Source organism: Lithobates pipiens, unplaced genomic scaffold (genome assembly GCF_037356315.1).
Source record: "Lithobates pipiens isolate NorthernLeopardFrog02 unplaced genomic scaffold, aLitPip1_a1.2 Scaffold_11, whole genome shotgun sequence".
NCBI lineage: Eukaryota > Metazoa > Chordata > Amphibia > Anura > Ranidae > Lithobates > Lithobates pipiens.
Genome location: NW_027507696.1, coordinates 26812700 through 26840229, shown reverse-complemented (window position 1 = coordinate 26840229; position 27530 = coordinate 26812700). Strand labels below are relative to the sequence as shown.

Sequence of the window (27530 nt, the reverse complement as noted above, 5' to 3'; positions counted from 1 at the left end):
TAAACGTCATTCTCATTGAAAAAAAAAAATATATAAAAACACACCACACCTACCAAGCATTTTTGATGCAGTCTAAGTCACATGTACCAAAAAAATACCACAAATGCTGCAAAAGAGCAACAAAACCCTCCATTAACCCCTAGGCGTTTCGTAGGCAGTTTTGATGCAAACCAGTGTGAAAGTAGCATAAACCAATCTCATTTGAACAGATGCTTTTGAGGGCAGAGGAGTCTATTAGATCCCAGATCTCTCAGTAAAGGGCACCTACTACTTACTGTCCTTGCCATCACAAGGGCTATAAATCAAATTTTTTTTTTTTAAAGCACCAGCATCCCCCTACATTAATGTGAACATGAATGTAGGCTTCACACTCATATGTAAACCGATCAGACCACACATTTGGAGGTATCACGAATGTCAGCGAGTGCTAATTCTAGCTCCAGACATCCTGTGTAATGTTACATATATTCTGCTAAATATTCCTTAGCCAGTAGGTAAAATTGTAGTCTCTTCACTGGTCTTACTAACACAGCTTAGAAGTATTCTATATTAAAATGCTCGCTCACAGAGCTTTGTGGTTCAAGCTATAATCTATGAGCAAAACAAAGTGACACATCATTTATCTAAGAAAGCATAGACCTTCAAATCAGAAAACTGGAGCAACAAAGTAAAAGTAAAAAAGACTAAGTTGCCCACGGAGTCTGCCCCTTTTTTTTGTATTGAAATTTTTTTAAGTCACAAATATTTCGATTTTTTAATGGAGTTAAGAGGCCAAAAGAGACAATAAATTTATGCCAAAAAGTAGACTTTTACGCTACTCCACTCTATTTCAGAGCCAAAATGAAGCTTTCCATACAAAACCGATTTTAGATAGATTGGAACATATTTCTAGCAAGAACAATCTGAGACAATGTAGTAAGTCAATCAGGGGATGTACCTATATGACAGTATGAGAACTGAAGAAAGAAAGCAGAAGGGAAGGCTGGAATAAAATACATGAATGATAAAAGGTATTGTATATAAAAAGAGTTTGCATTAGTCTGCGTTGTGCTCAAATGTATAAGGTTTTTGTATGCGTCAGAAATTTGAAAACTATCCAGGTCTGCCCGAATTTAGGGATGGTTTCTCTGGCCTTCTTGGTGGTAAAGATCATAGCTCCTATCAACTTCAAGAATTTTTTTGTACTGTTGTGTCCTGGTTCAACTTTTAATGTCTGATTTCAGCCTGAATTTTGGGCTTAATTCGGACCCGATACGGACGAAAAAGGGCACACTTTTTTTCCTGCTAAATGCACAGGACCTGCTGCAGATATATGTAAACAGGGTTTAAGTAGGTTTAATGACAGTCACCAACCCTTTAGGCCCCTTTCACACGTGCGGACCGCATGTCCCACTATGGGATAATGGGTATCAGCGGATGAACATCCGCTGACACTCCATGTCATCCGTCTCCGCTATAGTCTGATTTTGCAGATGGAGGAAAATCCTATTTTTCTATCGTCTGCGGATTGGATGAACACTGACTGACTGTCCGTTTTCATCTGTTCCCCCATAGAGGAGAGCGCAGATCTGACAGGGTGGTCCCTGCACAGTGTGCAGGGACTGCCCCGTCATCAGCCGGCTCAGCAGGGATCAATGGAGCAATCCCCACTGAGCAAGCGGATGTTCACGGGGCAGATCATCATGGATCCGTCCCATGTGAAAGGGGCCTTATTGTTAATGGAAAACACCAGTATTTTGGCATCAACCAAAAATCGTCATTAATAAAAAAGTAAACCTCAAAAATCACAATAATTTAAACTATAGGACCATAATCTCAATTGAATTAAATATTTTTTTTTTTTTTTTTTTAAATAAAACTCTGACAGAATTGTTGTACACACACAAGGTATGGAAGGGAAGGAGGATTTATATGGCTCTTCTAAACAAGGTTTGGGTGTATTTATATTAGTGTAGCACTGAAGATCTATTCTAGCCCTCTGGTGTCTCAATGAGGTCTAGAAGTTACCATGACAACACAGCGAGGATACATCTCAACAAAGTCTGATACAGACTCAGCTGTCACTGAGCATTAGAAACATTTCTGACAAATTGCAAAAACCTAACTTTAGAGTGCGTGTATGTATAATATGTACAATATATCAGATGTAATTTAGGTAAATACTCAAAATGTAAATTCAAGCTGTGGGTACACTCCACTAGTTTTTGGTTGAAAAAAAAAAAAAAAAATATGACAGCTCCGGTCATATATGACAGCTCCGGTCATAACTGCTGAGCCCCCCCCCCCCCTTTCAGTCAGGATCGGGAGCAAACAATGCAAAATTTTCCCAGAATAGAAATGTATATCCATTGCTGCATCTACACTAAAGCCCAGTACACACAGGCCAAATATCAGCCTTTTTTATTGAACCCGCCGATGTCGTCCGACATTCAGCCTGTGTCTCCTAGGCTTTAGTGTGGATGTAGAAATGGATAAATATTTCTCTTGTACAGAGAAAATTTTGCATTGTATGCAATACAATATCCAGCTGAAGTATAATTATTAAGGAACCCAGTGTGAGATGGAGCTAGAAATAAAGCCACTAAAGTACTTTCATCAATTAAAAGGTCCCTATGTACCATATGTCGGCAATAAAGAGATTAGGATTTGTCAGTTTATGGTCTAATGAGTGCATGTGCCAAGTGATAGTTTAGTCTGCATACCAGATTTTACCATAATGCAACTTCGGAATGTTTCCATGGTAACAGCCATGCAATTTCAAACAAGAATGATGTTTAGGAGGGAAGGGGGTGGTGTCCAAAGAAGAGAAGTACATTTATTCATTTATTGCACAAATGCACTCAAGGAAGAGGCAGTTAGGAATTAGAACTCCAGTTCTCTCATTAAAGCATATCCATGGTCAAAAACGTAAAATCATTAATTTCCACATTGTGCTTCCATTATTCCTAGACTACTTTTTACTCTGAAGTTCCCCACACATTTACCTTTTGTGGTTAAGGTGGAGTTACACCGTTTTGTAAATTTATTAAAAGTCAGCAGCTATGAAAAACAGGATTTTTAAAAACAGCTTACCTGTAAAATCTTTTTCTTTGAAGTATATCAGGGGACACACAGCCATAGCAGTTACTATGTGGGTTATAGTCCACATTCAGGTGATGGACATTGGCACGCCCCAAGACAAAGTGCACGCACTGTATAACCCCTCCCACTACTGGGAGTAGCTCAGTTTTGTAGCCAAGCAATACATGTGCATATTAAGGGACCTGTGTCCCCTGATGTACTTCAAAATAAAAGGATTTTACAGGTAAGCCGTTTAAAATCCTGTTGTCTTTTCATACATCAGGGAACACAGAGCCATAGTAGTTACTATGTGGGATGTCCCATTGGAATGGCAACTGAAGGGCGTGAGACAACAAAAAAAGTAGGGCTTCAAGAGACTAGCAGCCTGCAGTACACTACGCCCAAAGGCAATATCCTCATGACCTTTTACATCGATTTGATAGAATCTGGTAAATGTATAGACTGAATACCAAGTTGCGGCCTTGCAGATCTGAGCCATGGAGGCCTAACGATACCCTTCTGGCAGAGGATATGGCACCCAAAAAGATTATTGAAACTAGGGCATTTCCCATATAGGCTCAAAAGGCTGTTTCTGTAAAGCCAACAAGACAGATTCAAATCCCAAGGATTCAGGGGTGCCCTGACGGAAGGAATAATCCACATTAACCCCTGAATAAAGCTACCTACCAACCAGAGTGAGAAGCAAGAGGCCATTGAAAGAATACTGATAAGGCCAAGACCTGGCCCTTGATAGTACTCAAGGCCAGCTTCATTTCCAATCCCATTTGCAGGAATTAAAAAGGATCCTATCTATGACATACTTCCTGGGGTGCCAACCCCTGGATCCACACCAGGAGACATATGCCTTCCAGACTCTATAGTATATGACGCTGGAGGCCAGCTTTCTAGCATTAACCAAAGTAGACACTACTGAAGGAGATAACCCACGTCCTTTAGAATGTGGGTTTCAATAGCCAAACCTTGTGCGAGAAGGTCTGGCCCCAACGGCAGGGTCCAAGGGTCCCCTACTGCCATCTTTATGATCTCGGCAAACCAAGATCTTCTGGGCCACCAGAATCAACTTTCCCTACCTGCTTGATCCTGCAAAGGCGGCGCAGAAGCAGCAGAACCAGAGGAAACTCAGACCAGTGAAAACTGATCCCATGGAAAGACCAAGGCGTCCGTTTCGCATGCCAGTAGATCCCTCATTCTTGACACAAAGTTGTCGGCCTAGTTGTTGAATCTGGACACAAACAGATCCACGTCCAGAACACTCCACCTTTGACATATCGACAGAAAGATGTCAGGGTGAAGGGACCAGTCTACTGGAAATAATTGTTGGTGACTTAAGTAGTCCGTTTGCCAATTTCCTATCCCTGGAAGGAAAAAAAAAAATAAAAATAAAATCGCAGATAGGCAAGCAATGTTGCTTTCTGCCCAAGATAGAACACGATTCACCTCTTTTTGGGCTGCATGCCTTCTTGTGCCCCCTTGGCGATTGATGTAGGCCACTGCCTTGGCATTGTTGGATTGAATCCTGACAGGACAATTCCGTAGTCTGAGCTCTTAAAAGGGCAGATGTACTGCCCGAATTTCCAGAATATTGATGGGCAAGGTCCTTTCTGACTCGGACCACTTCCCCTGGACAGATGTTTCTTCCAGGACTGCTCCCCAGCCTAGGAGGCTGACATCCGTGGTTGTCAATTTCCAGGATACTGGTAGAAAGGATTTCCTGGGTTGAAGATTCTTGGATATCAACCACCAATTAAGGCTGTTTCACCTTGGAAAAAAGCGCATTGGAAACTCCAAAGCCTGGATCTTCTTGCCCCAGGTCGACAGAACGGTGTTCTGCAGCAGTCTTGAATGAAACTGCTCATAAGAAACGGCCTCGAAGGAGGCCATCATCTTCCCTAACAATTTCATGCACAACCGATTGGAAGGATTTTTTTATTTTTTGACAAGTCGAATTTTGAACGGTATCTATGATCAGTCCCAAGTATTGTAATCTCCTTGACTGCATTAAGGAGTATTTTTCTAGGTTGAGTCCTACCTAGGAATTCTACATAGCTTATGGCTGAGATTTAAATTTTGGTTTAGACCAGTGTCCGATTGATCTACCAAAAGCAGATAGTCTAGGTAGGCTAGAATTGTTATACCCGAGCCCTTAACCTGGTTAAAGGAGCGCCAGGATCTTTGTTAACACTTGCGGTGCAGTGGCTAGACCGAACGGCAGAGTCCCTAACTGAAAATGATGATTTTCTACCTGGAAGCGTAGAAACTTGATGAGCGGGAAATATTGGCACGTGGAGATAGACATCTTTGATATCGATTAATGCCAAAAATACCCCTCCTTGTAGAACGGAGACAACCGGTCGGATTGACTCCATGCAAAAGGAACGGATATTCAAGTGCTGGTTCAGATCCTTGAGATCTAGAATGGGTTCTTACCTCCCCGTTTGGTTTTGGTACCGTGAAGATGTTTGAATAAAACTCTGAACGCTGTTCTTCTGTGGGAACCTCTGATATCCCCTTCTGGGACAAGAGATGATCCAGAGCTAGAAAGACTTCTTTCCCTGGATCTCTGGGAATGTTTGAGTTTAAAAAAAAAAAAAAACAGGGAGACGGGAATTCTCTGAACTCTAGTTTGTAACCTAGAGAAATTGAGGAAGCTACCCTGCCAGATCTTTGAAAATTGTAGAAGCCTTCCCCCACCTGAGCGGGGGCACCCCTTCATAAGGAGGCTTTAGTATTTTGCTTTGCGGGCTTCCTGCCCCAAGTCCTCTTTTGGCCCTAGGACTGCCCCTGAGGTCTTCCTCTTGAGCTCGACAGTGGAGGCCATCGAGACTGCCTGAAGATAGATGCTCCTGGAACTGAAGATGCACGTTTAAAAAAAAAGGAAAAATGTGCAAACTTCTTTACTGGTAAAATAACTTTTCCCATTAGACATCCTTTGGACAAGCCGTTCACCATGAAATGGGAACCTGGCCAAGAGCTTTTTACACAGCGCTTCTGCTGACCAATTTTTCAACCATAGGACTCTGTGCGTATGTACCAGTCCTAGCATAAGCCGTGAGGCTTGAATAATAGAATCCTTCATAGCATCCACCGTAAAACATAGTGCTTCTGATATGCTGGCCTTTTGCTGTACCTGCTGATCAGGAATAATCTTGAGTATCTCCACAAACTGGTCCTTATGGACTGAGATACTCCAATGGTCGCAAGAGCCGGCTCCACCAATGTGGTTTTTAAAAAGAAAGTCTAACTTTTTATCCGTTGGATCCTTCAACATTTGTGCATTGTGTACAGGACAAGTGAGGTTTTTATTTACCGAGGATATCGCAGCATCAATTGCTGGAACCCCCCCCCCCCCCCCCATTTCTTATAGAATTCCTCATCCGCAGGATAAAGTATAGAAAACTTTTTTGGAGGGGGAAAAAAATAAATAAAAATGCTTATCTGGAGTGTTCCCATTCAGAATACATCAGCTTTTTTAGCCATGAATGGATAGGAAAGGCATCCCCAGACTGGGGAGGCTTTAGTTATCCCAAACCAGAGGTGGGCTCATCAATAGACTGCGCTACTGGCAGCAGAAAGTTGAGCGAACCAATTTAGTAAGGGAGTGTACCAATAGTCTTTCTTGTGAGACTGTTCCCTCCATATTAGGATCCTCGGAAGAAGAGACATCAGTGTCTTTTTGATCCTTTAAAATAACTTCATGATCCCCTGCACCTTGCTTCTCCGCATGAGGGTCCTGAGCACTGGATGGGGATCTGCTATGGAAAGCGACCATAGCAGCAATCTTCTGTTCCAAACTTAAAATGGTAGAAGAAAAAAAAAAACTCCTAATAAATAGAGGGGCTAAAGTGTCCAGGGCTGCTGTAACACCAGTCCCCCCTGACGGCTCACTGACTGGCCGAATCACTCTCAGGGGAGGATGACATTTTCTTGGACATGGATTTAGGTTGTAGTAAAACAATTGATCATTTAGAACCCTTTGAGGTGTTCCTTGTCCCACTTCCGCTCATAGCCTGATGCATACACTGCTAGGGCTATAGTCCAGCACAGCCACTGCTATTATTGGCCAGCCTGAGGCAGCAGTAAGAATGTGTCAAAAGGAAATGCCGGTCACCAAACCTGAAAATGCCACCTCTTTGCTCGTGTCCCCCCATCGCTTGCAGCAACACATAGTGCGCTTTTAAAAACTTGCCTCCATGTGCAACTGGCGTCAGAGAATGCCGACGATGTTAAGGCCCCCCCCCCTTTTATTTTAATGAGTGAGCATTTTTACCCCACGAGGGGTGAAAAAAATACCAGCATAGGGGGGCAACAACCAACCCTTAGGCTTACCGGAGGATCTGCTGCTCGGCCGGAGGAGGACATTATTCAGCTCCTGACATAGCGCTGTTTCCAGCATGAGGCGGTGAGTGCTCAATACAGCCCCCAGTGGTGACACATAGGCACGACAACATTATTATGCTTAAAGGAGATATTCATAAGAAAATTCTAAAGAGTTTGGAAAACTCCACTTACCTTTCCCGCCGCAGGGTTTTCTGTGGTAAACCAGAACAGACCCAATCTTCACACTTCATGGTGGGTTCCGTTAAACCTTCAGGAGCAGGGGATCCTTGAGGAAACCTGCAATCCTGGACCTGCAACAGCACCACGCCAGTAAAAACTTTATGGCCTCACTACCAAAAAGTACTGGATCCCAGGGTCCAGCTCTCTAAAAAGGGAAGCATTCACAGGCAAAACCTTGTTTCTTCGGATACGAGCCCCAAGTACCATTCGATCTAGCCAAATATAAGACACTCTGAATGGATCCGGTCAGCATGGCTAGCCCCAGCAAGGATTGCTCCAGTGGAGCACAGCACATCTTCACTCGTGACCAACACCTTAGAAACTGGTGAAAAAACAAAACAAAAACTGAGGTACTCCCAGTAGTGGGAGGGGATTATATAGGGAGTGCACTTCTAGTCTTAGAAAAAAGGGTAGCTGCTGACTTAAGACCCTAACTTGTCCCACAGTCCAGTGATGCAGCCACCCAAAGCCTCGCGCCTCTCCCCCTCCTCTCCACGGCACCATTACTACTGTGGGCACCCAGCTGAGATAGCTTGCATCTTTGCGCTGCTCTCTCCTAGTGGCCAGGCAATCTTCTGGGACCAATGACATGGCCCAGAAGATAACAGAGAGGAAGGGGCTGCCTAGGGGGAGAGGAGTCGCCGCCTAGGCAGCCAATCGACAGAAGTGAGACAGGAAGTACCTGTCAAAACCAGGTACCCAATCCCCCCCAAAAAAAGATTACATGCCAATTGTGGCATATACGGGTTTGAGGAGTGCTTAAAGCGGAAGTTCCACTTTTGGGTGGAACTCTGCTTTAAGCCTATAAGGCTACAGTTGGCCTTGAAGGATTCAAATGGTGATAAAAAGTGATAGAATAGCAAGTGTGAAATAAAGATCTTGTACAATACTGTAGGGCAGGGATATGCAATTAGCGGACCTCCAGCTGTTGCAAAACTACAAGTCCCATCATACCTCTGCGTGTCATGCCTGTGACTTGAGTCTTGCTATGCTGCATGGGACCTGTAGTTCTGCAACAGCTGGAGGTCCACTAATTGCATATCCCTGCTGTAGGGCATACAAACAAGCATCACTTTTACTGTGCCGAGAGCAATTAACACTATTTTCAGAACATTTACAACACTTTTCTGGCAGGAGGGTCTCGAGGGTGTCCCCCTATGAAAAGCAAAGTTGTCCAGTCTCAAGGAAAATTTAAAGCTATAATAAACCCAAAAAAGGTAATAAAAGTGCAGCTTACCAATCATTAGATGTGATGGATGCATTTTTGGGGGGCTTTTTCCACCCTTCTGTTTTCACCTGGTAATATGCCCAGTAACACCTCCTGTATTAGCATGCACCCACACTGGAAGAAGCAGCACAGGGGAACACCAGACAGCAGCATTGTTAATCTGGGGTGAGGGGGGGAGAACAGTTGGAAAAACTAGCAGACTAACACACTGAAGCCAAAGTCCAGCTCACACTGCAGTTACACAAGCATGTACAACAATTTTAGAATAACGTTTTAGATAAATAAAAACCTATTGTAAGCACCCTTGTTAGTGATTTGGTTTAACACTCTTAACTGATACATTTGGAGGAGAGCTTGTTCTGCTGAAAAAAAAAAAAAAAAAAAAAAAACAGACTGGCTGGATCACCAGGTGAAAAGGACAGAAAAGCTAAAAAAAAAAAAAAAAAAAAAAAAAAAAAAAAACACTTAATGCAGCCACCACATCCAAGAAGTTGCAACATAATAAAATGTTTGCTTGTGTGTTTTGGTAAAGCTGGTCACACATGAAGCAAAATTCAAGCTGTGAGTAGGTTTGTTTGTACCCTCTTGCTTAATATACTTTGACCTGAAAATCAAAGAAGCTGGACAGAAAATTGTAAGCCAGACAGCAGATGCATCCAATCAAATAGATGTAGCCACCGTTAGGTTATTCTGACAGCCCTGGGTGCCGGCTGCCATAATACAATAGTCAGCAGGGGAGATTCCTCAATTAATATGTTTTTCATATTTGTTTCTAATATTCCTGTTAGTAGCTATTTAACTATTGTTTTCTATGCTTTTATTAGCACACACTATTGACTGCTGGGTATTTTCAGTTCGAGAATTATTGGACTGTTGCCAATCAACCAATGAAGCATATTGAAACACCTTGGGGTGAAGAGACTAGTCTCTGAAGTCCATGCACTGGCAACTGAGGAAGACTGCTTGTCAATTTCCCATGCTTCAGAAGTGCATGGTGGATAGAGCTAGGAAGCAAAGACCTGCTTTGCTCAGACCAAAAACCGCATCTGCTTTTTAGTGGGTGTGAGAATTTTGATGGTGGACATATGGCACTGCCATGGCAGTGTTTAACTAAATCCTGGCTAGATGACTGTGCAGAATGGAGAATGGTGCAACATTGAAGGCATAACCAAATATCCCCATGCAAAAGAATATTGATCAGGAGTCAAGACTTCGCTAATGATCAAGTCCCTTGTATTGAGAGATTTAGGCCCCAAATGATTTGGAGAAAGTAGCTTCCCAAAAGGAATGGGTGATCCACCATGCCAATACAAGCCTCCTATTGCTGGTCATGCTTATGGGGTGGTCCAAAGAGTGTGCCCACTTGTCCCATGCTGTCAGAATGTGGAGTTGCAGCTGCTGGGAGTAAAACAGGACATAAAAAAGGTTAAGCTGGCTTCTGGACTGTGAAAGTAAAATGTGTTTGACCTGCGAAAGGGCTAAAATTCAAAATACTCCAAGCAGCTTGAGATCGGTTCCAGCACTAACTTTTGCAGAAGGGGGGGGGGGGGGGATTGCTAAAGTTGCACACCCACAGCAAAAACGCAGACAGCATTGATGCATCGGACATTGGCCACGTGCAACTATTTATGCCTTCAGAGGCTCTCTTGGAGAGTAGCAATGGCCGAGATAAGATTCCATGCAAGAATTTTTTAATTTTACAAAAAGGTTTTGAAAATATTTAAAACCCAGCATGGAAAGAAAGCCACCCTTTACCTGGAGGACAGTCACCAGGTTTAAGTTTAAACTTTGGAACCTCTCCCTTTTGAGACATATCTAAAACTCCTTGAAAAGAGGAGCTGTGAGACTAGCAAATTTGACAGCATGAAGCAAGGTGGTGGCAGAGATTGAAATTCCAGATTGTAGCCTATAAATACACCATTCTGAACCCAAATGTCCAAAATATCCTGAGACTAGCTGTTCACAAAAAAAAAAAAAAGTCTCTATCTACACATCTGGAGGACTTCGGGGTCCAGGATTTATGTAGGAACAGAATTCCAGGCTGTCTTGGGACTGAATGGAAATTAAATGAGCTCATCCTATCCTCGGGAGTAGGTGGCTCTCCAGATAGGGATTTTGTCTTTGTCGGTGGGGGGGGGGGGGGGGGGGGGGGGTGTCTAGAAGCAATTGATGAGTCAATGGGTCTTCGCTGCATGTGTACTGAAAAGAGACCCAGTCTGGATATCTGGCGCATAATATTGACCGGCCTGTCAACACAACAGACTAGTGTCACATACATTAGCTTCAGTTAATGGGAGGACAGAGAAACCCCAGACTCAACCTTGGATGAGAAAATTAAGGTCCAGTAAATGGGCATGGTCAAAATGGCAGGGAGAATAAGGCCTTAGAAAAAGGGCTTCTAAAATTTTATCCACCAGGTTTTCAAACATGAGGATATTCTCACAAGGGACAGTTTTGTCAAGACAGGAAATGACCAGGTCCACAATTCAGTCCATTTCTATAGGCACCCCTTGTCCACAGGGTATTGCTAGGCAAAAAACTTGGAGCAAACATTTTACCAGGTCAGGCCAATAACTATACAAGACAGCTGCATAAAATAAAAGTCTTAAAAGGCATGGGGCTTTTTTGGAGTACCGAAGCTAGTAACTTTATATTCAGTTGCCACAGGTAGAACCAGATCTAGCCATGAGCAGACTGCATCAATGAGGCCCGAAATGTAATTCTTACGTTTTTCGAGTTCTGTTTGTAGATGGCGACCTCTGTGCCAACTCCCCGCAGCCCCAGGGAATTAAGAACAAATGCTGGAGGATAGGGCGTGGAAGCATGCTTGTGGTTACTGCATTCTGAGTCAGCCATCATGGTGACAATTCTTCCCATAAACAACAGAATTATTCCCTAGGTAAAAATTGAGAAAGGAGTAATGCCTGAAGGGTTTAAGTCTCAGGAGAGTTCTGTGACTCAGGCAGATGACTGGACTGTCAGTGTTCGGACCATTGGAGAAAACATTACAAGGCCACCTGTTTCTCTCTCTCTCTCTCCTCCCCCTGTTGGCTGGTAGAGCACATGATTTCTGTCACTACCCTTATGATGAGCCATCTTATTGTATAGGAGTGAAAGACTGCCTACAATGGTGCTCAAAATTACTGTCAGAGCAAAAAAGGAGGATCTACAGAATGTAACCTGTGACCAGGTCTTCTTAAGGCAGCTGGGAGCCCAAGCAATGCCAAGAGGATTGTAGCTTTAATGTATGGGAAAGGAAGGAAGGCAAAGTAGTCTGCCCAAATCCAAAATGGCACATGTCTATACAATATGGTCACCATATTCAGTTGTCCTGTCCGATTCTACTGCTGTAACAATCTACAATATACATCTCCCGCCTCTAAGCCATCTTTTGAATCATTTGAGGGCAAGCTTTATTTTGACTATCAGCATGCTTAGTGTGTAGCCATGGGGGGACCATAGGACGATACGGAGTGCCTGGGGTGATCAGGAGGGGAGGCTGTCATAAAAGCTATACAGGGAGATCAGTGCTTGTGCAAATGCTCAGTATCGGTGCAACCGTAGTACTAGTTATCCAGCTTGGGGCACCATCAAAGTCCCATTTCATAATGTAGCCTCTAGTTTGTGAGCTCAAGAGGTACTCACAGCTCTTGTACTGAAGCAACAGAATTATTGGTTGGCACTTCTTGCAGCACCTTGTCTAAAATGTCAACTAATACATGTCTGTATGCTTCAATACAAGACCTGCAAGTGATTCTTCCACTGCACTGTTTATATCTACTTAGAAAAACAGAAAACATACGTCAAATGTTTAAACTGAAACAATATACCATTATTACAAAAAGGTACATTTTGAAAATTGATGGCAGCAACATGTCTTAACGTTTGGACAGGGCCATGTTCATCACGGTGTAGCATCCCCTCTTAACATCTGGGAATGGAGGAGACAAGTTGCTGGAGTTCTGGGAGAGGAATGTTTTCCAATTCGGGCCTTAACCACTTAACAACCGCCCATTGCCGATTAACGGCTTCAGGGCGGTTGTTAAACTCTGAGGCCGTTAATTAACAGCCTCCCAGAATTCTGCTCTTGCGCGCCCCCTGGGGCGCGCACACGAGATCATCCGTGACCGCCGGGTCCACTGGACTCGGCTTATCACGGATCACGGCCGCTCGTCGCGCCCGTTTACCATATGATCGCTCCGTCAAATGACGGAGTGATCACTTGTAAACAAACCGGCGTCATGTTATGACGCCGGTTCCTCCCTCCCCCTCTCTGTACCGATCGGTACAGCGGAGGGGAAAGAGATCGGTGCTAGCAGCGCTGTGGGCTGCATCTGCAGTGCCCACATCGCTGCTCACTGAATTTAAACCCTCAATTCCCTGCCAATACTCTGCAGTACCCCCCAATACCCCGCCAATACTCTGCAATACCCTGCCATAAATTGCCATACCCAGCCATACTCTGCGATACCCTGCAATACCCAGCCATAGACGTCCCCCCACCCCTCACCGCCCTCCGGTGCTTCTACCAACTCGCCAGTACGATCAAAGCCAGAATCTTTATTTTTTTTTATTTCAGGCTGCCCAGCCTAGAGGTGAGATGTGGGGGTCATATTGACCCCCAGATTTCACTGTAAAGAGGACCTGTCATCCCATATTCCTATTACAAGGGATGTTTACATTCGTTGTAATAGGAATAAAAGTGATCAAAACATTTTTTTCGGGGAAAAAAAAAAATGTCAAACTAAAATAAAAGTAAAATGAACAATAAAAAAAAAAAAAAAGAAAAAAAAAAAAATTTTAAGAGCCCCTGTCCCCATGTGCTCGCATGCAGAAGTAAATGCATACGCAAGCCCAACCCACATATGAAAACGGTGTTTAAACCACACATGTGAGGTATCACCGCGAACGTTAGAGCAAGAGCAATAATTCTAGCCCTAGACCTCCTGTGCAACTCAAAACATATAACCAGTAAAAAAAATTTGAAGCGTCGCCTATGGGGATTTTTTAAGTAGCGACGTTTGGCGCCATTCCACGGGCATGAGCAATTTTGAAGAGTGACATGTTCGATATCTATTTACTCAGCATAACTTCATCTTTCACTTTATGCAAAAATTGGGCTAACTTTACTGTTTTTTTTTTTTTAAGCACAAAACTGTTTTTTCCCCCCCAGAAAAGCGCGTTCGAAAAATTGCTGCGCAAATAGCGTGTGAGATAAAAATTTGCAACGACCACCATTGTATTCTCCAGGGTCTTTGCTAAAAAAAAAATATATAATGTTTTGGGGTTCTCTGCAATTTTCTAGCAAATAAATGATGATTTTTACATGTAGGAGAAATGTCAGAATTGTCCTGGGTGCTCCAGAACGCTCCCTGCATTTTGGGCCTCTGTATGTGGCCACACTGTGTAAAAGTCTCACACATGTGGTATCGTCGTACTCGGGAGTAATAGCAGAATGTGTTTTGGGGTGTAATTTGTGGTATGCATATGCTGTGTGTGAGAAATAACCTGATAATATGATAATTTTGTGAAAAAAAAAAAAAAAAAAAATCTTGATTTTGCAAAGAATTGTGGGAAAAAAAATGACAACTTCAAAAAACTTATCATGCCTCTTACTAAATACCTTGGAATGTCTTCTTTCCAAAAAGGGGTCATTTGGAGGGTATTTGTACTTTTCTGGCATGTTAGGGTCTCAAGAAATGATAGGCCGTCAGTACTTCAGGTGTGATCAATTTTCAGATATTGGCACCATAGCTTGTGGACTCTATAACTTTTACAAAGACCAAATAATATCCACCAATTTGTACTTATTTTTACCAAAGATATGTAGTAGTATAAATTTTGGCCAAAATTTATGAAGAAAAAATTACTAATCTGCTAAATTTTATAACAGAAACGAAGAAAAATTCATTTTTCGCAGAATTTTCGGTCTTTTTTCTTTTATAGCACAAAAAATAAAAAGAGGTGATTAAATACCACCAAAAGAAAGCTCCATTTGTGTGAAAAAAAGGACAAAAATTTCATATAGGGCCAGTGTTGCATGACTGAGTAATTGTCATTCAAAATGTGAGAGCACCAAAAGCTGAAAATTGGTCTGGTTATTAAGGGTGTTTAAGTGCCCAGTGGTCAAGTGGTTAAAGCGGGAGTCCGCCGTTTTTTTTTTTTAAAAGCCAGCAGCTACAAATACTGCAGCTGCTGACTTAAAATAATGACACTTACCCGTCCAGCGCGCCCGCGATGTCGGCACCCGAAGCCGATCTCTCGATCGTCTCTCGGATGCTGCCGCCGCCATCTTGGGTATGGGAATCAGGAAGTGGAGCCTTTCGGCTTTATTTCCCGGTTCCCTACTGCGCATGCGCAATAAGGATGGTCCATGTTGTCTCTGGGATCCGTGTGTTTCCCAGCAGGCAGCGGGGGACCTTCGGAAAGGGGCGTACCTTCTGCAGAATCTACGCCGGAAGTGGGTGCAGATACCTGTACTGTACAGGTACCTGCACCCCCTCCCCCCTGAAAGGTGCCAATTGTGGCGCCAGAGGGGGGGGAGGGTTCCAATGAGCGGAAGGTCCACTTTAGGGTGGACCTCCGCTTTAAATACGGTAGCATTCTAACTGCTGAACAGTCCTGGGTCTGTGTTACTTTTCATCTCAAGATGTGCCAAATATTTTCAGGTGGTGAAAGGTCTGAACTGCAGGGAGGCCAGTTAAAAAGGGTTGTAAAAGGTTTGCGTTTTTTCACCTTAATGCATCCTATGCGTGCGGGGGGGCAGCAGAGTGATACAGTGAGCGGCCGGCCATATCACAAACACGCCCGCAAGAACCATCCACCATGCGAGACAGCTCACATGCAGGTGGTTAGTTCTTGCAGGGAGGAGCTGAGACAGCCGCCGGAAGACCAGGTTTGGGGCCACTCTGCAAAACGAGCTGACAGTGGAGGCAAGTATAACATGTTTGTTATTTATGGGACATCCCACATAGTAAGTACTATGGCTCTGTGTCCCCTGATGTAAGAAAAGAAAACAGTATTTTTAAAGACAGCTTACCTGTAAAAAATCCTTTGATGTACATCAGGGGACACAGAGCCATAGTACTTACTATGTGGGTTATAGGGCCACTGATAAGTGATGGACACTGGCACGCCCTAAGGCAAGAAGTGTAGTCCCTATATAACCCCTCCCACTACCGGGAGTCCTCAGTTTTGTAGTCAAGCAATACAAGTGTATACCAAGAAGGGAGGGACCTCTGTGTCCCCTGATGTACATCAAGGAAAAGGATTTTACAAGTAAGCTGTTCCAAAAATCCCATTTTCTTTTCTTACATCAAGGGACACAGAGCCATAGTACTTACAATGTGCGATGTCCCATAGCAATGGTAACTGAAGGGAGGGAGACAACAAAAAACAGGAGGCCAGAGGACTCATACTGTAACCTGCAGTATACTGCGCCCAAAGGCAATATCCTCATGACCCTTAATATTGATTTGATCAAATCTGAAAAACGTATGAAAGAGACCAAGTCACGGCCTTACAGATCTGAGCCATGGATGCCATCTTTATGATCTCTGTAAATTAAGATCTTCTGGGACCCGCTGGGGCCACCAGAATCGCCTCCTTTCGTTCCTACTCAATCATGCGGAGAAGGCGCAGAAGTAGCAGAACTGGAGGAAATGCACAGATCCCTGAAAACTGATCCCATTGGAAGACTAATGCATTGGTTCTGCCTGCTAGCAGATCTTTTGTTCTTGGCACAAAGTTGTCGACTTTGTTGTTGAATCTGGACGCGAATATGTCTACATGTCCGGAATACCCTCATCTCTGACATATTGCTAGGAAAACGTCAAGGGTGAAGAGACCATTCTCCCAGAAATAAAATTGCTGATAGGCAAGTAATGTGTTCTGCCCAAGCTAGAACATAATTCACCTTTTTGGGCTGCACGACCTCTCGTGCCCCCCCTGGTGATTGATGTAAGCCACCGCCGTGGCCTTGTCGGACTGAATCCTGACAGGACAGCCCCGTAGTCTGATCGTCCCAGACTGCCCGAATCTTTCAAAATGTTGATAGGCAACCTTGCTCTAACCTGGACCATCTCCCCTGGACAGAATCTTCTTCCAGGGCTGCTCCTCAGCTTAGAAGGCTGGCATCTGCCTGAATCTTTATTCCAGACTGACAGGATGGTGTTTTGAAGCAGTTTGAGTGAAAACTGTGCATAAGGGATAGCCACGAAGGAGGCCACTATTTCCCCTAACAATCTCATGCACAGCCGAATGGAAGGATTTTTCTTTGTTTTGACAAGTTGAATTAGTCCTACAATGGAATAGATTCTTGTCTGGGATAAGAATACCTTCTTCTGTACGATATCTATAGCCAGCCCCCAAGTACTGGAATCTCCTTGATGGTTTTTAAGGAGGATTTTCCTAGGTTGAGTATCCAACCCAGAGATTCCAGGTAGTTACAGCTGTGATCAGACTCTGGTTTAGACCTGAGACTGAATGATCTAGTAAAAGGTAGATCGTCTAAATAGGCTAGGACCGCTATGCCTTGAGCCCTTAACCTGGCTAAAGGAGGTGGCAGAATCTTTCAGAACAACCGTGGTGCTACGGCTAAACTGAATGGCAGGGCCACAATTGAAATGATGATTTTATATTTCAAAGCACAAAAGTTTCTGGTGAGCAGGAAAATTTGGCACATGGAGATATGCATCTTGGATATCGATTAAAGCCAAAAACTCCCCTCCTTGCAGGATGGACAACCAATCGGATTGTGCGAAAGGATCAGATGTTTAAGTGCCGATTTAGATCTTCGAGATCTAGAATGGGTCTTAACCCTCGGGTTGGTTCAGGAACCCTAAAAGGTTTGAATCAAACCCTGTGCCCTGTTCCACTAAGGAAACCTCTGATATCACCGTGAGGCGCCCCTTCAGGAGGAGGCTTTAGCATTCTGTTTTGTGGGCTTTCTGCCCCAAGATCTGACTTCCCCTTGAACCTGACGGTTGAGGCCGTCAAGACAGCCTAGAGGCCGATGCCCCTGGCACAAGATAGGCAGCATGATTAAAAAGGAGAAATATTTGAACCTCTTTACTGGTAAGAGAGTTTTCCCCATTAGAGGTCCTTTGCATGTACTTATCCAGATCGTCTCTAAATAGCCGTTCACCATGAAAGGGAAAACTGGCTAAGAGCCTTTTACACGGTGCTTCGGCTGGCCAATTTTTCAGCCACAGAACTCTGCGAGAACGCTCATTGCTGGGCCTGCTGATCAGGCAGAATTTCAAGTATCTCCACAAACTGTTCCTTAATGGACTGCGGCAGCAAGAACCGGCTGTGCTACTGAACTTGCTAAAGACATTGTTTTTAGAAAGAAGTTCCAACTTCTTATCTGTTGGATCCTTTAACATCAGTGCATTATCCACCGGACATTAGGGGTGTGGAATTTAATCGCTGCATCGATGCATTGCGATTCGGGGGGTCCCCGATGCGACACCGACCCAAAAAAAAAATAAAAAAAATAGATGTTGGGTGACGTCATCCCGACATGCCCTGCCCCTCCCAGAAGAGCGATCCGAGCGTTTTTATCAAAATCCTTTTTTTTATACATACAATGACCATCCGTTAAGTGGTCACCTCTCTGTTTTTTTTTTTTATATTTGCAGCTTTATGCCTTGTTTTATAGCGTGTGTATATAACTGTATACACCGCTCATGTGACTGCTTGGTCCGGCCAGCCCCTCTCACGTCTCTCCTGACGTTAGCCCCGCCTGCCTCTCTTCTAATCTGATAGCTACAGTCGGTGGGTGAGGCTGAGAACTCCTACTGATCTGAGGAGAGACGTGAGCCTCAGAGACGAGAGAGGTGGGCCAGAACGAGGAGAGCAGAGAGCAGTCACATGAGCGGCTTATACAGTTACACACACTAAGAAACAAGGTATGAAAATCTGCATATATTTTAGAATGCACATACAGTGGTGAGCACTTAATAGATTATAAATTGCATTTGTATCACCACACAGGTATTTTTTAGCAGAAGTATGAAGAGTACAACTAGGTTTGTACTCTACATACACTGGCTCCTACATGTGCTCTGTGATGACATTTACCCGCCCATTCCCCCCCCCCCACCCCCCCCCTCCCTCGTTTGCACATTCCACTGTGTTAACTCCTAGTGTGCTGGAAGGTACAAACTATAGGGGAGGGGTGGGGGTGAGTAAATGTCATCACAGAGACAGTACAGGGAACTTCACAGGGCTGTTTGTCAGTTGTGGATTTGGATTCTAATCCCTCCTGACCTCCCAGCAGCCAGGTGTGTGTGAATTCCTGTACCCTGTAGTGCACTCAGTAAATCGGAGTTCCACCCGTTTTTTAGTTTATTAAAAGTCAGCAGCTACAAAGTGTAGCTGCTGACTTAGTAATCGCATTCACCTCTCCCACGGTCCATCGATGTGGCCGCACAGAGCATCGCTCCTCTCCCCCTCCTCTCCTCAGCGCCATCATCTACTGTGGGCAGTGACACGCACTCGTGACAGCTTACGGCCGGGCGCACACTGCGCTCTGCCATTGGCCAGACAATGGTCCCAGAAGATCGCTGGCAGAGGGGCCGCCTACTATTTTTGTTGTTTATTAAAAGTCAGCAGCTACAAAAAAAATAAAAAATAAAAAAAAAAAGTGTATCTTCTGACTTAAAAAAAAAAAAAAAAAAAAAAAAAAGGACACTCACCTGTCCCACAATACAGCGATGTGGCCACCCGAACCCTCCATTCTCTCCCCTGCCTGTCCAGGGCGTTGGCAATACTACTGTGGGCATCCAGGTGCGCATGTCTCACTGCGCTGTCCTGCACAGCCGGGCAATCTTCTGGGACCTGTGATGTGTCCCAGAAGAATGCAGAGAGGAATGGCTGCCTAGGTGGCGGAAGTGGGAGCATGTCGGTAATCGTGATGCATCACGGAATCGAATCGTTGACCAGATAATCTTAATCGAATCGTGAGACCAGTGAAGATGCGCACCCCTACCGGACATGTGAGATTCTTGCTCACTGCGGTGCTTGCAGCATCAATTGCTGGAACCCCCCCCCCCCCCCCCCCACCCATTTTCTGCATAGAAATCCTCTTCCATAGGATAAAGTGTGGAGAATTTCTTGGGATGATAATATAGTTTAACCAGATGTTCCCATTCAGAATACATAAACTTTTTTTTAGCCATGCATGAATAGGAAAAAACATCCCCAGATGGGGGAGGTTCTAATGAACCCAATTAGAGGTAGGTTCCCCAAGAGCCTGTGCTGCAGGCAGCAAAAAGGTTGAGTAAGGGAGTACACAAGCAACCTGTCTTGTGATGCTACTCCTTCCATATTAGGATCCTCAGAAGAGGATAAATAAGTATCTTCCAAATATTTGGGAACATCTACCTGATCCCCAGCCTCCTGAGCACTAGATGGGAATCTATGTTTAGCTCCACTATGGAGAGACATAGCATCAATCTTCTTTCCAAATTACAAATGGTAGAACAAAAAAACCTCTTGTATGATATATACAGGGACTGAAGTGTTTATTCAACAACAGTTTCCCCTGACCACTCAATCTGACCAGCCGCATCCTCTCAGAGGAGGACGACATGCTTTTGGAATTGGATTCAGTGCAGTGAAAACCATTGACCCCTTTAAAGGAGTTCCTGGTCCCATTACCACTCATAGCCTGAAACAAAGCAGAGGCACTACCAGCAAAAGAATGTACACTGCTAGGCTATAGTCCAGCCCCATTAGCTGCGATTAATCCTAGCCTGGTAAATGTAGCACTAAGCCCTGAAGGAGCGGCTAGTTTTGATGGGCTTACCGTTACCTTCTCTAGCTCGTGTCTAGGGGTTTCCCATGGTAGATGGCCCAGAAACTGTAGAGACTGATGACAGATCCGCTTAAAGGGATTTTTATTCGCAAAAACTTAGTTAACAACAGTCTCTAGTGTAGGATCAGAGGGTTAGGTGAAAAGTCCAGGTACTCTTAGTGTCAAAGTCAGTAATAAAGAACTTTCTTTGAATAAATCCAGAGAATAGCCATGGCCAATAGCACAGCTGAGTGTTCACTCTAGTTGGATAGTCCCTCTCTCAAGGCCTAGCAGCCAACAGGGTGCTTAGATCAGGAACAAGTCTCTGCCACAGACTTGGTTGTAGAACATGAACAAGGAAACTAGAAAACTTGTAGAACACTCGCATGGTACCAGTATCTTGCAGCTGGTCCAGCGATACCCACGAGATTGGATTCCCTTAGGTCCCTCAGCTTTACCAGGCTCTTGCCAAGAAGCCAATCCTTGCGTGGCCTTCTTCTGAAGAGTCCTCGTCTGGATAACTACGAAGTTGTTGGGCCTCTCCACAACTTGAGATGGCACCGGACTACTTCCAAATGCTTTCCTTAATTTCCCCGCCTCAGGCTAGCCAGCCCCGGGACGTAAAGTCGGGTGGATCTGCACCCAAGGCCATAGGCCTCCTGGGGGCTGGTCAGGAGGACCAGGACCACGGAGTCAGAACATACTTCTGGATCGGAACCCCGCACCATGTGACATCCGCATCTTAAGTACCCTCTGCCAGAAAGCACAGCAAGAGTGACACTCCCACTGGGCTGGCTCAGATAGAAAGTAACCTTAAAGCACCCAACCAGAATGTTCCCATGCCTGCCAGAAGAAACAGTGCCCCCTATGGCCAGGCCGAACACCCTATAGTCCAGTCAGACTGATGCGGAGGTCAAAATTTTGAATAATTATACCCAAACCAGACTGCAGTTCAGGCGCAACATTAAATTTCAAAACACATAGCGCGTGCTCTTCAGGAGCCGGCGCTACATAAAGTATAATGTGTCAAAGGGAAATGCCTGTGTCACTAACCTGAACAAGCCATCCTACTCATGTGTCCCTCCAAAAGACAGCAGCAGCTACACATACACAACACTTAAACACTTCCTCCATGTGTGACCGGCGTCTGAAGCAGTTAGCCACATCCCCCATGCAAATTACGCCTCCCCCTTTCAAAGTAAAGCAGACATGGCGTTGGGGGGGGGGGGGGGGTGTTGATCCACCGCTGAGCAGGCGCGTGTTCTGTGCCTTTTTTGCAAAAAGGAAACTGCTTTTATATCAATCCCCTGAAGGGGAAAAAGGATCAATATTGGGGGCAGAGGAGGAGACCCAGACCCCCCTTTCTTAACGGAGGATCTGTTGTGGCCGGAGAAGGAGAAATGAAGGCTTCTGCGCTGTTTCCAGCATCAGGTCGGTGAGTGCTCAATACAGCCCCTAGTGGTGACTCACAGGCATGACAGCATTATACATAGGAGAAATTCCTGAGAAAATCTCCCTTACTTTTTCTTCGCAGCAGGGTTATCCGAGATTAAAAAAAAAAAAAAAAAAAGCCACACACACACACACACACACACACACACACACACACACACACACACACACACACACACACACACACACACACACACTCTTCAACCTTCACTGTGGGCTCCAAGACCTTTAGGAAACCTTCAGGAACAAGGGAACCTCAGGTTACCCACAATCCTGGACCTGCGACAGCACCCTGCCAGTAAAAACTATGGCCTTACTACCAAAAAAGTAGTGGATCCCAGGGTCCTGCTCTTTAAAAGAGAAGCATTTGCAAGCAAAACCTTGTTTCATCGGACACGAGGCCCCTGTACCATCCATTTAGCCCATGAAAGGACATCAGAACGGATCCGGTCAGCATGACTAGCTCCAGCAGCGAAGCTTTCAGTGGAGCTCAGTAAAGCACATCTTTACTTGTGACCAACACCTTAGACACTGGCGGAAAAAAAAAAAAAAAAAAAAAAAAACCAGAGGACTCCCAGTAAGGCTTTTTGCCTTTGGGCGTGCCAGTGTCCATCACCTATCAGTGGCCCTATAACCCACGAAGTATTATGGCTCTGTGGCCCGTGTAAAAAAAAAAAATTTATATATATATATATATATATATATATATATATATATATATATATATATATATATATATATATATATATATATATATATATTTACAACCACTTTAAGCACCCAGAGTCTTCCACTATAAATTAATGCTGTCATAGATGCAGTATATAGTTTATCATTGTCCTGCTGAAATATGCAACGTCTTCCCTGAAAGGACATCTGGATGAGAGCATATGCTGCTCTAAAACCACAATATTTTTCAGCATGGATGGTACCTATTCCAGATGTGCAAGCTGCCCATTCCGTATGCACAAATGCATCCCCATGCCAGAGATGCAGCCTTTGAATGTGGATAAGCCAGTAAGTATTTTTTTCACAGTGTACCCATGGTTGTCAAAGAATGTCAAATTTTGAATTGTCTGACCACAGAGCCATTTTCCGCTTTGCAACAGACCATTTTAAAATGAGCTTTGGCCCAGAGAAGGCAGTGGAGTTTTAGGATCAAGTTTAGCTGTGGCTTCTTCATGACAGAGCTTTATCATGCATTTTTGATGACGTGTTTATACACAGCGATTTTTGGACGTATTCCTGAGCCCCATGCAGTGATGTCCCATCACAGCATCATGCTTGCTTATTTATTTATTGCAGTGCCGTCTGAGGGCCCAAAGATCACGGGCATCCAATATTGCGTTTCGGCCCTGTCTCTTGCGCACAGATTTCTACAAATTCTAGGAATCTTCATGTACTGTAGACAATATCTTTTACGTTGAACATTATTCTGAAATTGAAAAAAGGCGTAGCGCTCATTAACAGTAAATAACAATAAAAAGTTCACGTATGAAGAGAGGTAAAACCAAATCAGGATAACAACCAAGGAGAAAAAAAACTTCTAGTAGGCAGAATCCACGGTGAAAAAAAAGAATGAGATAAGAAACCCATCACTTTCACCCAAACACACTGACCCTTACCATCAGTGTATGGGCTATACACATCAAGTACTCAGGACGATGGAGATGATCGTTAATCCCAATCCAAAAAGACAATCGACTTTGCATGGTATACCAAACAAATAGGTCTCCCATTAAATCATATGCAAAGAAATCATAGGAGCTTTTTCTCTCGAGCCAAATGTACCAGATATATTCCAATATGCACATGATAGCTCAATGGTCATGTGAATGTAAAAGGCAAAGGAAGAATGCTCATTGCGCAAACATCTTATGCCAAATATTTATATATATATATATAAAAAAAAAAAAGGGTACAAAAAAAAACACATTCGATCAGTAATAAGCAAGCATTGTAAAGCAAACAGCACTTCTAACCATAAATATGCCCCCCCCCCCCCCCCCCCCCATCCTTCTATGTCCTGCGTCACTCAGGAGCTTGGTTATGACATGCGACGATGTGTATTTATAGGAAAACAAGGACCAGATGGACAGAAATTGATTGTGTTCCAAATACCGGAAGTAAACAAACAAAACCGGAAGCGGTCTCTCACAGAGAGCTGCGCTATGGCACTAAAACATAAATTGGTCCCACAGATGAACAACAGCAGGGCCAAAAAAATGTATTTTTTGGTATATTGATTAAAAATAACAAATCAATAAGGGAGAGTGTGTGTGTGTGTGTGTGTGTGTGACGTTTAGTGACCCCATTAAAGTGCTTGTATGGACATAGGACGGATGCAAAGAGCTGCGACCTCTAGTGGTCAAAAGAACAAATTACATCAATTTAAAAATAGGATTTTTTGTACTCACCGTAAAATCTTATTCTCTGTAATTCACCGACTGACAGCTCCTCTCTTAGCCATTGGGTTGTTACACCACCTTTAGGAGAAGACTAGGCATAACATGTTATGAAAAACACAGAACTTTCAGTTCCGCCCAGGGACAGTATAACGTAAAGAAAAATAGGAGGGGTGTGTGCTGTGTCAGTTGTGAATTACAGAGAAAAAGGATTTTACGGTGAGTACAAAAAATCCTATTTTCTCTTATATTCACTGACTGACAGCACCCTCTTAGCCATTGGAACTTCCCCAAGCAGTGCCAAAACGAGGGGTGGGACAACAGCATAAAAACTTCATCCACCATGGCAAGTGGGAACTAGTATAACTTTACCTACAAAAACGACAGAGTGTGGAAAACCACCACCACAAAAACAGTGTTCCTCAGAGAGGCACTACCCTCAAAACCGCATCAAAAATGCGTTAACAAATGCAACAGTGCAATAACGTAAAAGGTACTGCGTTTTTACCCAAAAAATAGGTAAGAAAGGAAAAAAAATTGCATATGCAATAAGCTGCCTGCAAAATTTTGCGGCCATAACAGGCATCAGCCGATGCACAGACATCTACCTTGTAAACGTGCGGACAACCAGGTCGCCACTTCAAACACTTGAGCGACAGACGCTTGATGTTGGAAGGCCCAAGATGTTCCGATTTCTCCTGGATCCATTCTCCTGGGTCCAGCATCTGGCGACTTAGATCCGCCTGCCAGTTCTCCACTCCCGGGATGTAAACGGCCAACAGGGCTGGTAAGTCGCTCTGCCCACGAAAAAAGTATGTGAGCGACCTCCCATGCGGCGGCCGAGCTTCATGTTCCGCCTTGGTGATTGACGTATGCCACAGCCATGGCGTTGTCTGACTTGATCCTGATCGGACGCCCTGGCAGTCTCATTGACCATGTGGAGAGGCATAGCCTGATCGCTCTCAGTTCGAGCAGATTGATCGGAAACTCCGTCGACCAGCAGCCCGGAGTCGACTGAACTCTCATTACTCCACCCCAGGGGGATAGGCTGGCGTCCGTTGTGATCACCGTCCATTTCAGAGATGGGAACGACTTCCCGGACTGAAGTACCGGGGACCTAAGCCACCAGATCAGGGAATCCCTGACTAACCTGGATCTGTTGATCCAGGGACAGAGATTTGTCCAAATCTATCTGCAGAACTCTGGTGTGGAATTGGGCATACGGTACTGCCTTGAAGGAGGTCACCATGAGTCCCAGGACTTGCATTCAGAAGTGTAGCGACGACCACTTGCGGTTCATCAGCAGTTTCACCGCGGCTCTTTCAGTCTGCCGCTTGTCTGAAGGGAGAAACAAACACTCTCGCTTCCATGGAGTCCAGCAGCAAGCCTAGGTACTCCAAACGCTGAGTCGGTACGATCACCAACTTTTTTTTAGGTTCACCACCCACCCAAATTCCTGCAGGGTCTGCATGGTGATCGCCACATCCTCCTCGAACTCTGAGGCGGAAGATACTCTCAGGAGATCTTCTAGGTAACCCACGATCGCGATCTGCCGTTACCATAGCAACGCCAAAACAGGAGCCAATACCTTGGTAAAGACTCAGGGGGCTGATGCCAAACCAAAAAGGTAGAGCCACAAATCGGTAGTGAGTTTCCCCGATGGCAAATTGCAGAAACCTTTGATGCCGGAGGCATACGAGTATGTGCAGGTACGCATCCTGGACGCCAGGGAATCCCCTTAATGGAGTGCAGCGACTACCGAATGAACTGATTCCATTCTGAACCTCTGCCCATTTACAAAGTGATTGAGGGCTTTTAGATCCAAGATTGGTCGTACCCCTTCCTTCTTGGGAACTACAAACAGGTTTGAGTAGAACCCCTGGAAACAGGTACTATCACCCCACGATTCAGCAGGTCCCTTAACACCCCCCCCCCCCCCCCAGAGGGCGAGTCGGGAGTATGGGTATGCTGGAGGGGAAGTATCTGTTTTGCAGCCAAGAGAATGCCATCTTGTAGCAGGAGGAAATCAGATTGCAGACCCACTGGTCGGACAGCCGAGAGGCCCACCGGGCTGCGAACCCCCAAGGCGACCCCCCACCCGCAAACCTTCATGCAGTAGCACTTTTGCTCGCAGACTTGCGATTTCAGGGACGCTTTTGTCCAGTGGTCATCCTGTCGGGCTGGAGACGTTTTTGTGGTCGAAGCACCGGGCGGAAGAAAAAAAGTTTGTGAGCAGAAAATGAAGGCCCTTGCCTACGGCGTGGCTCCTTAGCCTTCCTAGCCTGTGGAAGTAGTGTACTCTTTACCACCTGTGGCATTTTTAATAATGTCATCCAAAGAGGATCCAAAGAGCCAGTCGCCAAGGAAGGGCAGATCCGTCAGGGCTTTCTTGGATGCATGGTCAGCAGAACAGCATTTCAAAAAAATCAGGCGCCTCAACTGAAGCCTTGGATAGCAGGGGAAGATTATCCAGGGCCGCGTCACAAACATACTTAAAGTGGAAGTAAACTCCCTTATCGTTTTCAGCCAAGGAAGCTGCCATCTTTGCCTCTGTTTAATCTTCAACTGCTCTGGTGCTGCACATGTGATTCGTTATGACACCAACCATTGGATGGTTTGATAGTTTGGCTGAGAGCACAGCCAATGTGCAGTTAGCATTCCCGGCATGCCTTTTTTTTTTTTAACTGTTTAAATCCATGGGTTTACTTCCACTTTAAGGCCTTGCACTAGTTGGTCTGCTAGTTCCACGCAGACAGGAGAGGCCTGTTCTCCCAATTCGCGGTGCAACAGTTTTGTCCACGACACAAGTGCGGATGCCAGTACTGGTCGCATGGTTGACCCCACAACCGTAAACAAGGAATGAGCCACTGCCTCAGCCTTCCTGTCCGTGGGATCCTTAAATGCAGGAGTCCCCTCTACCAGGATCGTGGTTACATTGTTTAACCTGGATACTGGGGGGTCCACAGCTGGAGAAGCCAACCACTTTTTGAGAAGGCTCTCCTCAAAG

General features: G+C 44.7%; 1 protein-coding gene and 1 long non-coding RNA gene across 5 annotated transcripts in view; one reads left to right on the top strand and one right to left on the bottom strand.

The window, feature by feature from the left end:
• The window catches only part of SPIN1 (spindlin 1), a 121552-nt gene that overhangs the window by 13309 nt on the left and 80713 nt on the right, over positions 1–27530 (bottom strand). For 3 of the 4 annotated variants that reach the window (XM_077470073.1, XM_077470089.1, XM_077470081.1), the window contains one exon: positions 24536–24604. The exons of the other annotated variant lie outside the window; for it this stretch is intronic. In XM_077470073.1, coding sequence (XP_077326199.1) covers positions 24536–24604 — 69 coding nt within the window. The remainder of the gene's footprint in view (positions 1–24535; positions 24605–27530) is intronic. 4 annotated transcript variants of the gene reach the window in all.
• Positions 18641–27530, top strand: part of LOC143961004 (uncharacterized) — a 123788-nt gene continuing 114898 nt past the window's right edge. The window contains exon 1 of the long non-coding RNA XR_013270395.1: positions 18641–18777. This is a non-coding gene — a long non-coding RNA (uncharacterized LOC143961004). The remainder of the gene's footprint in view (positions 18778–27530) is intronic.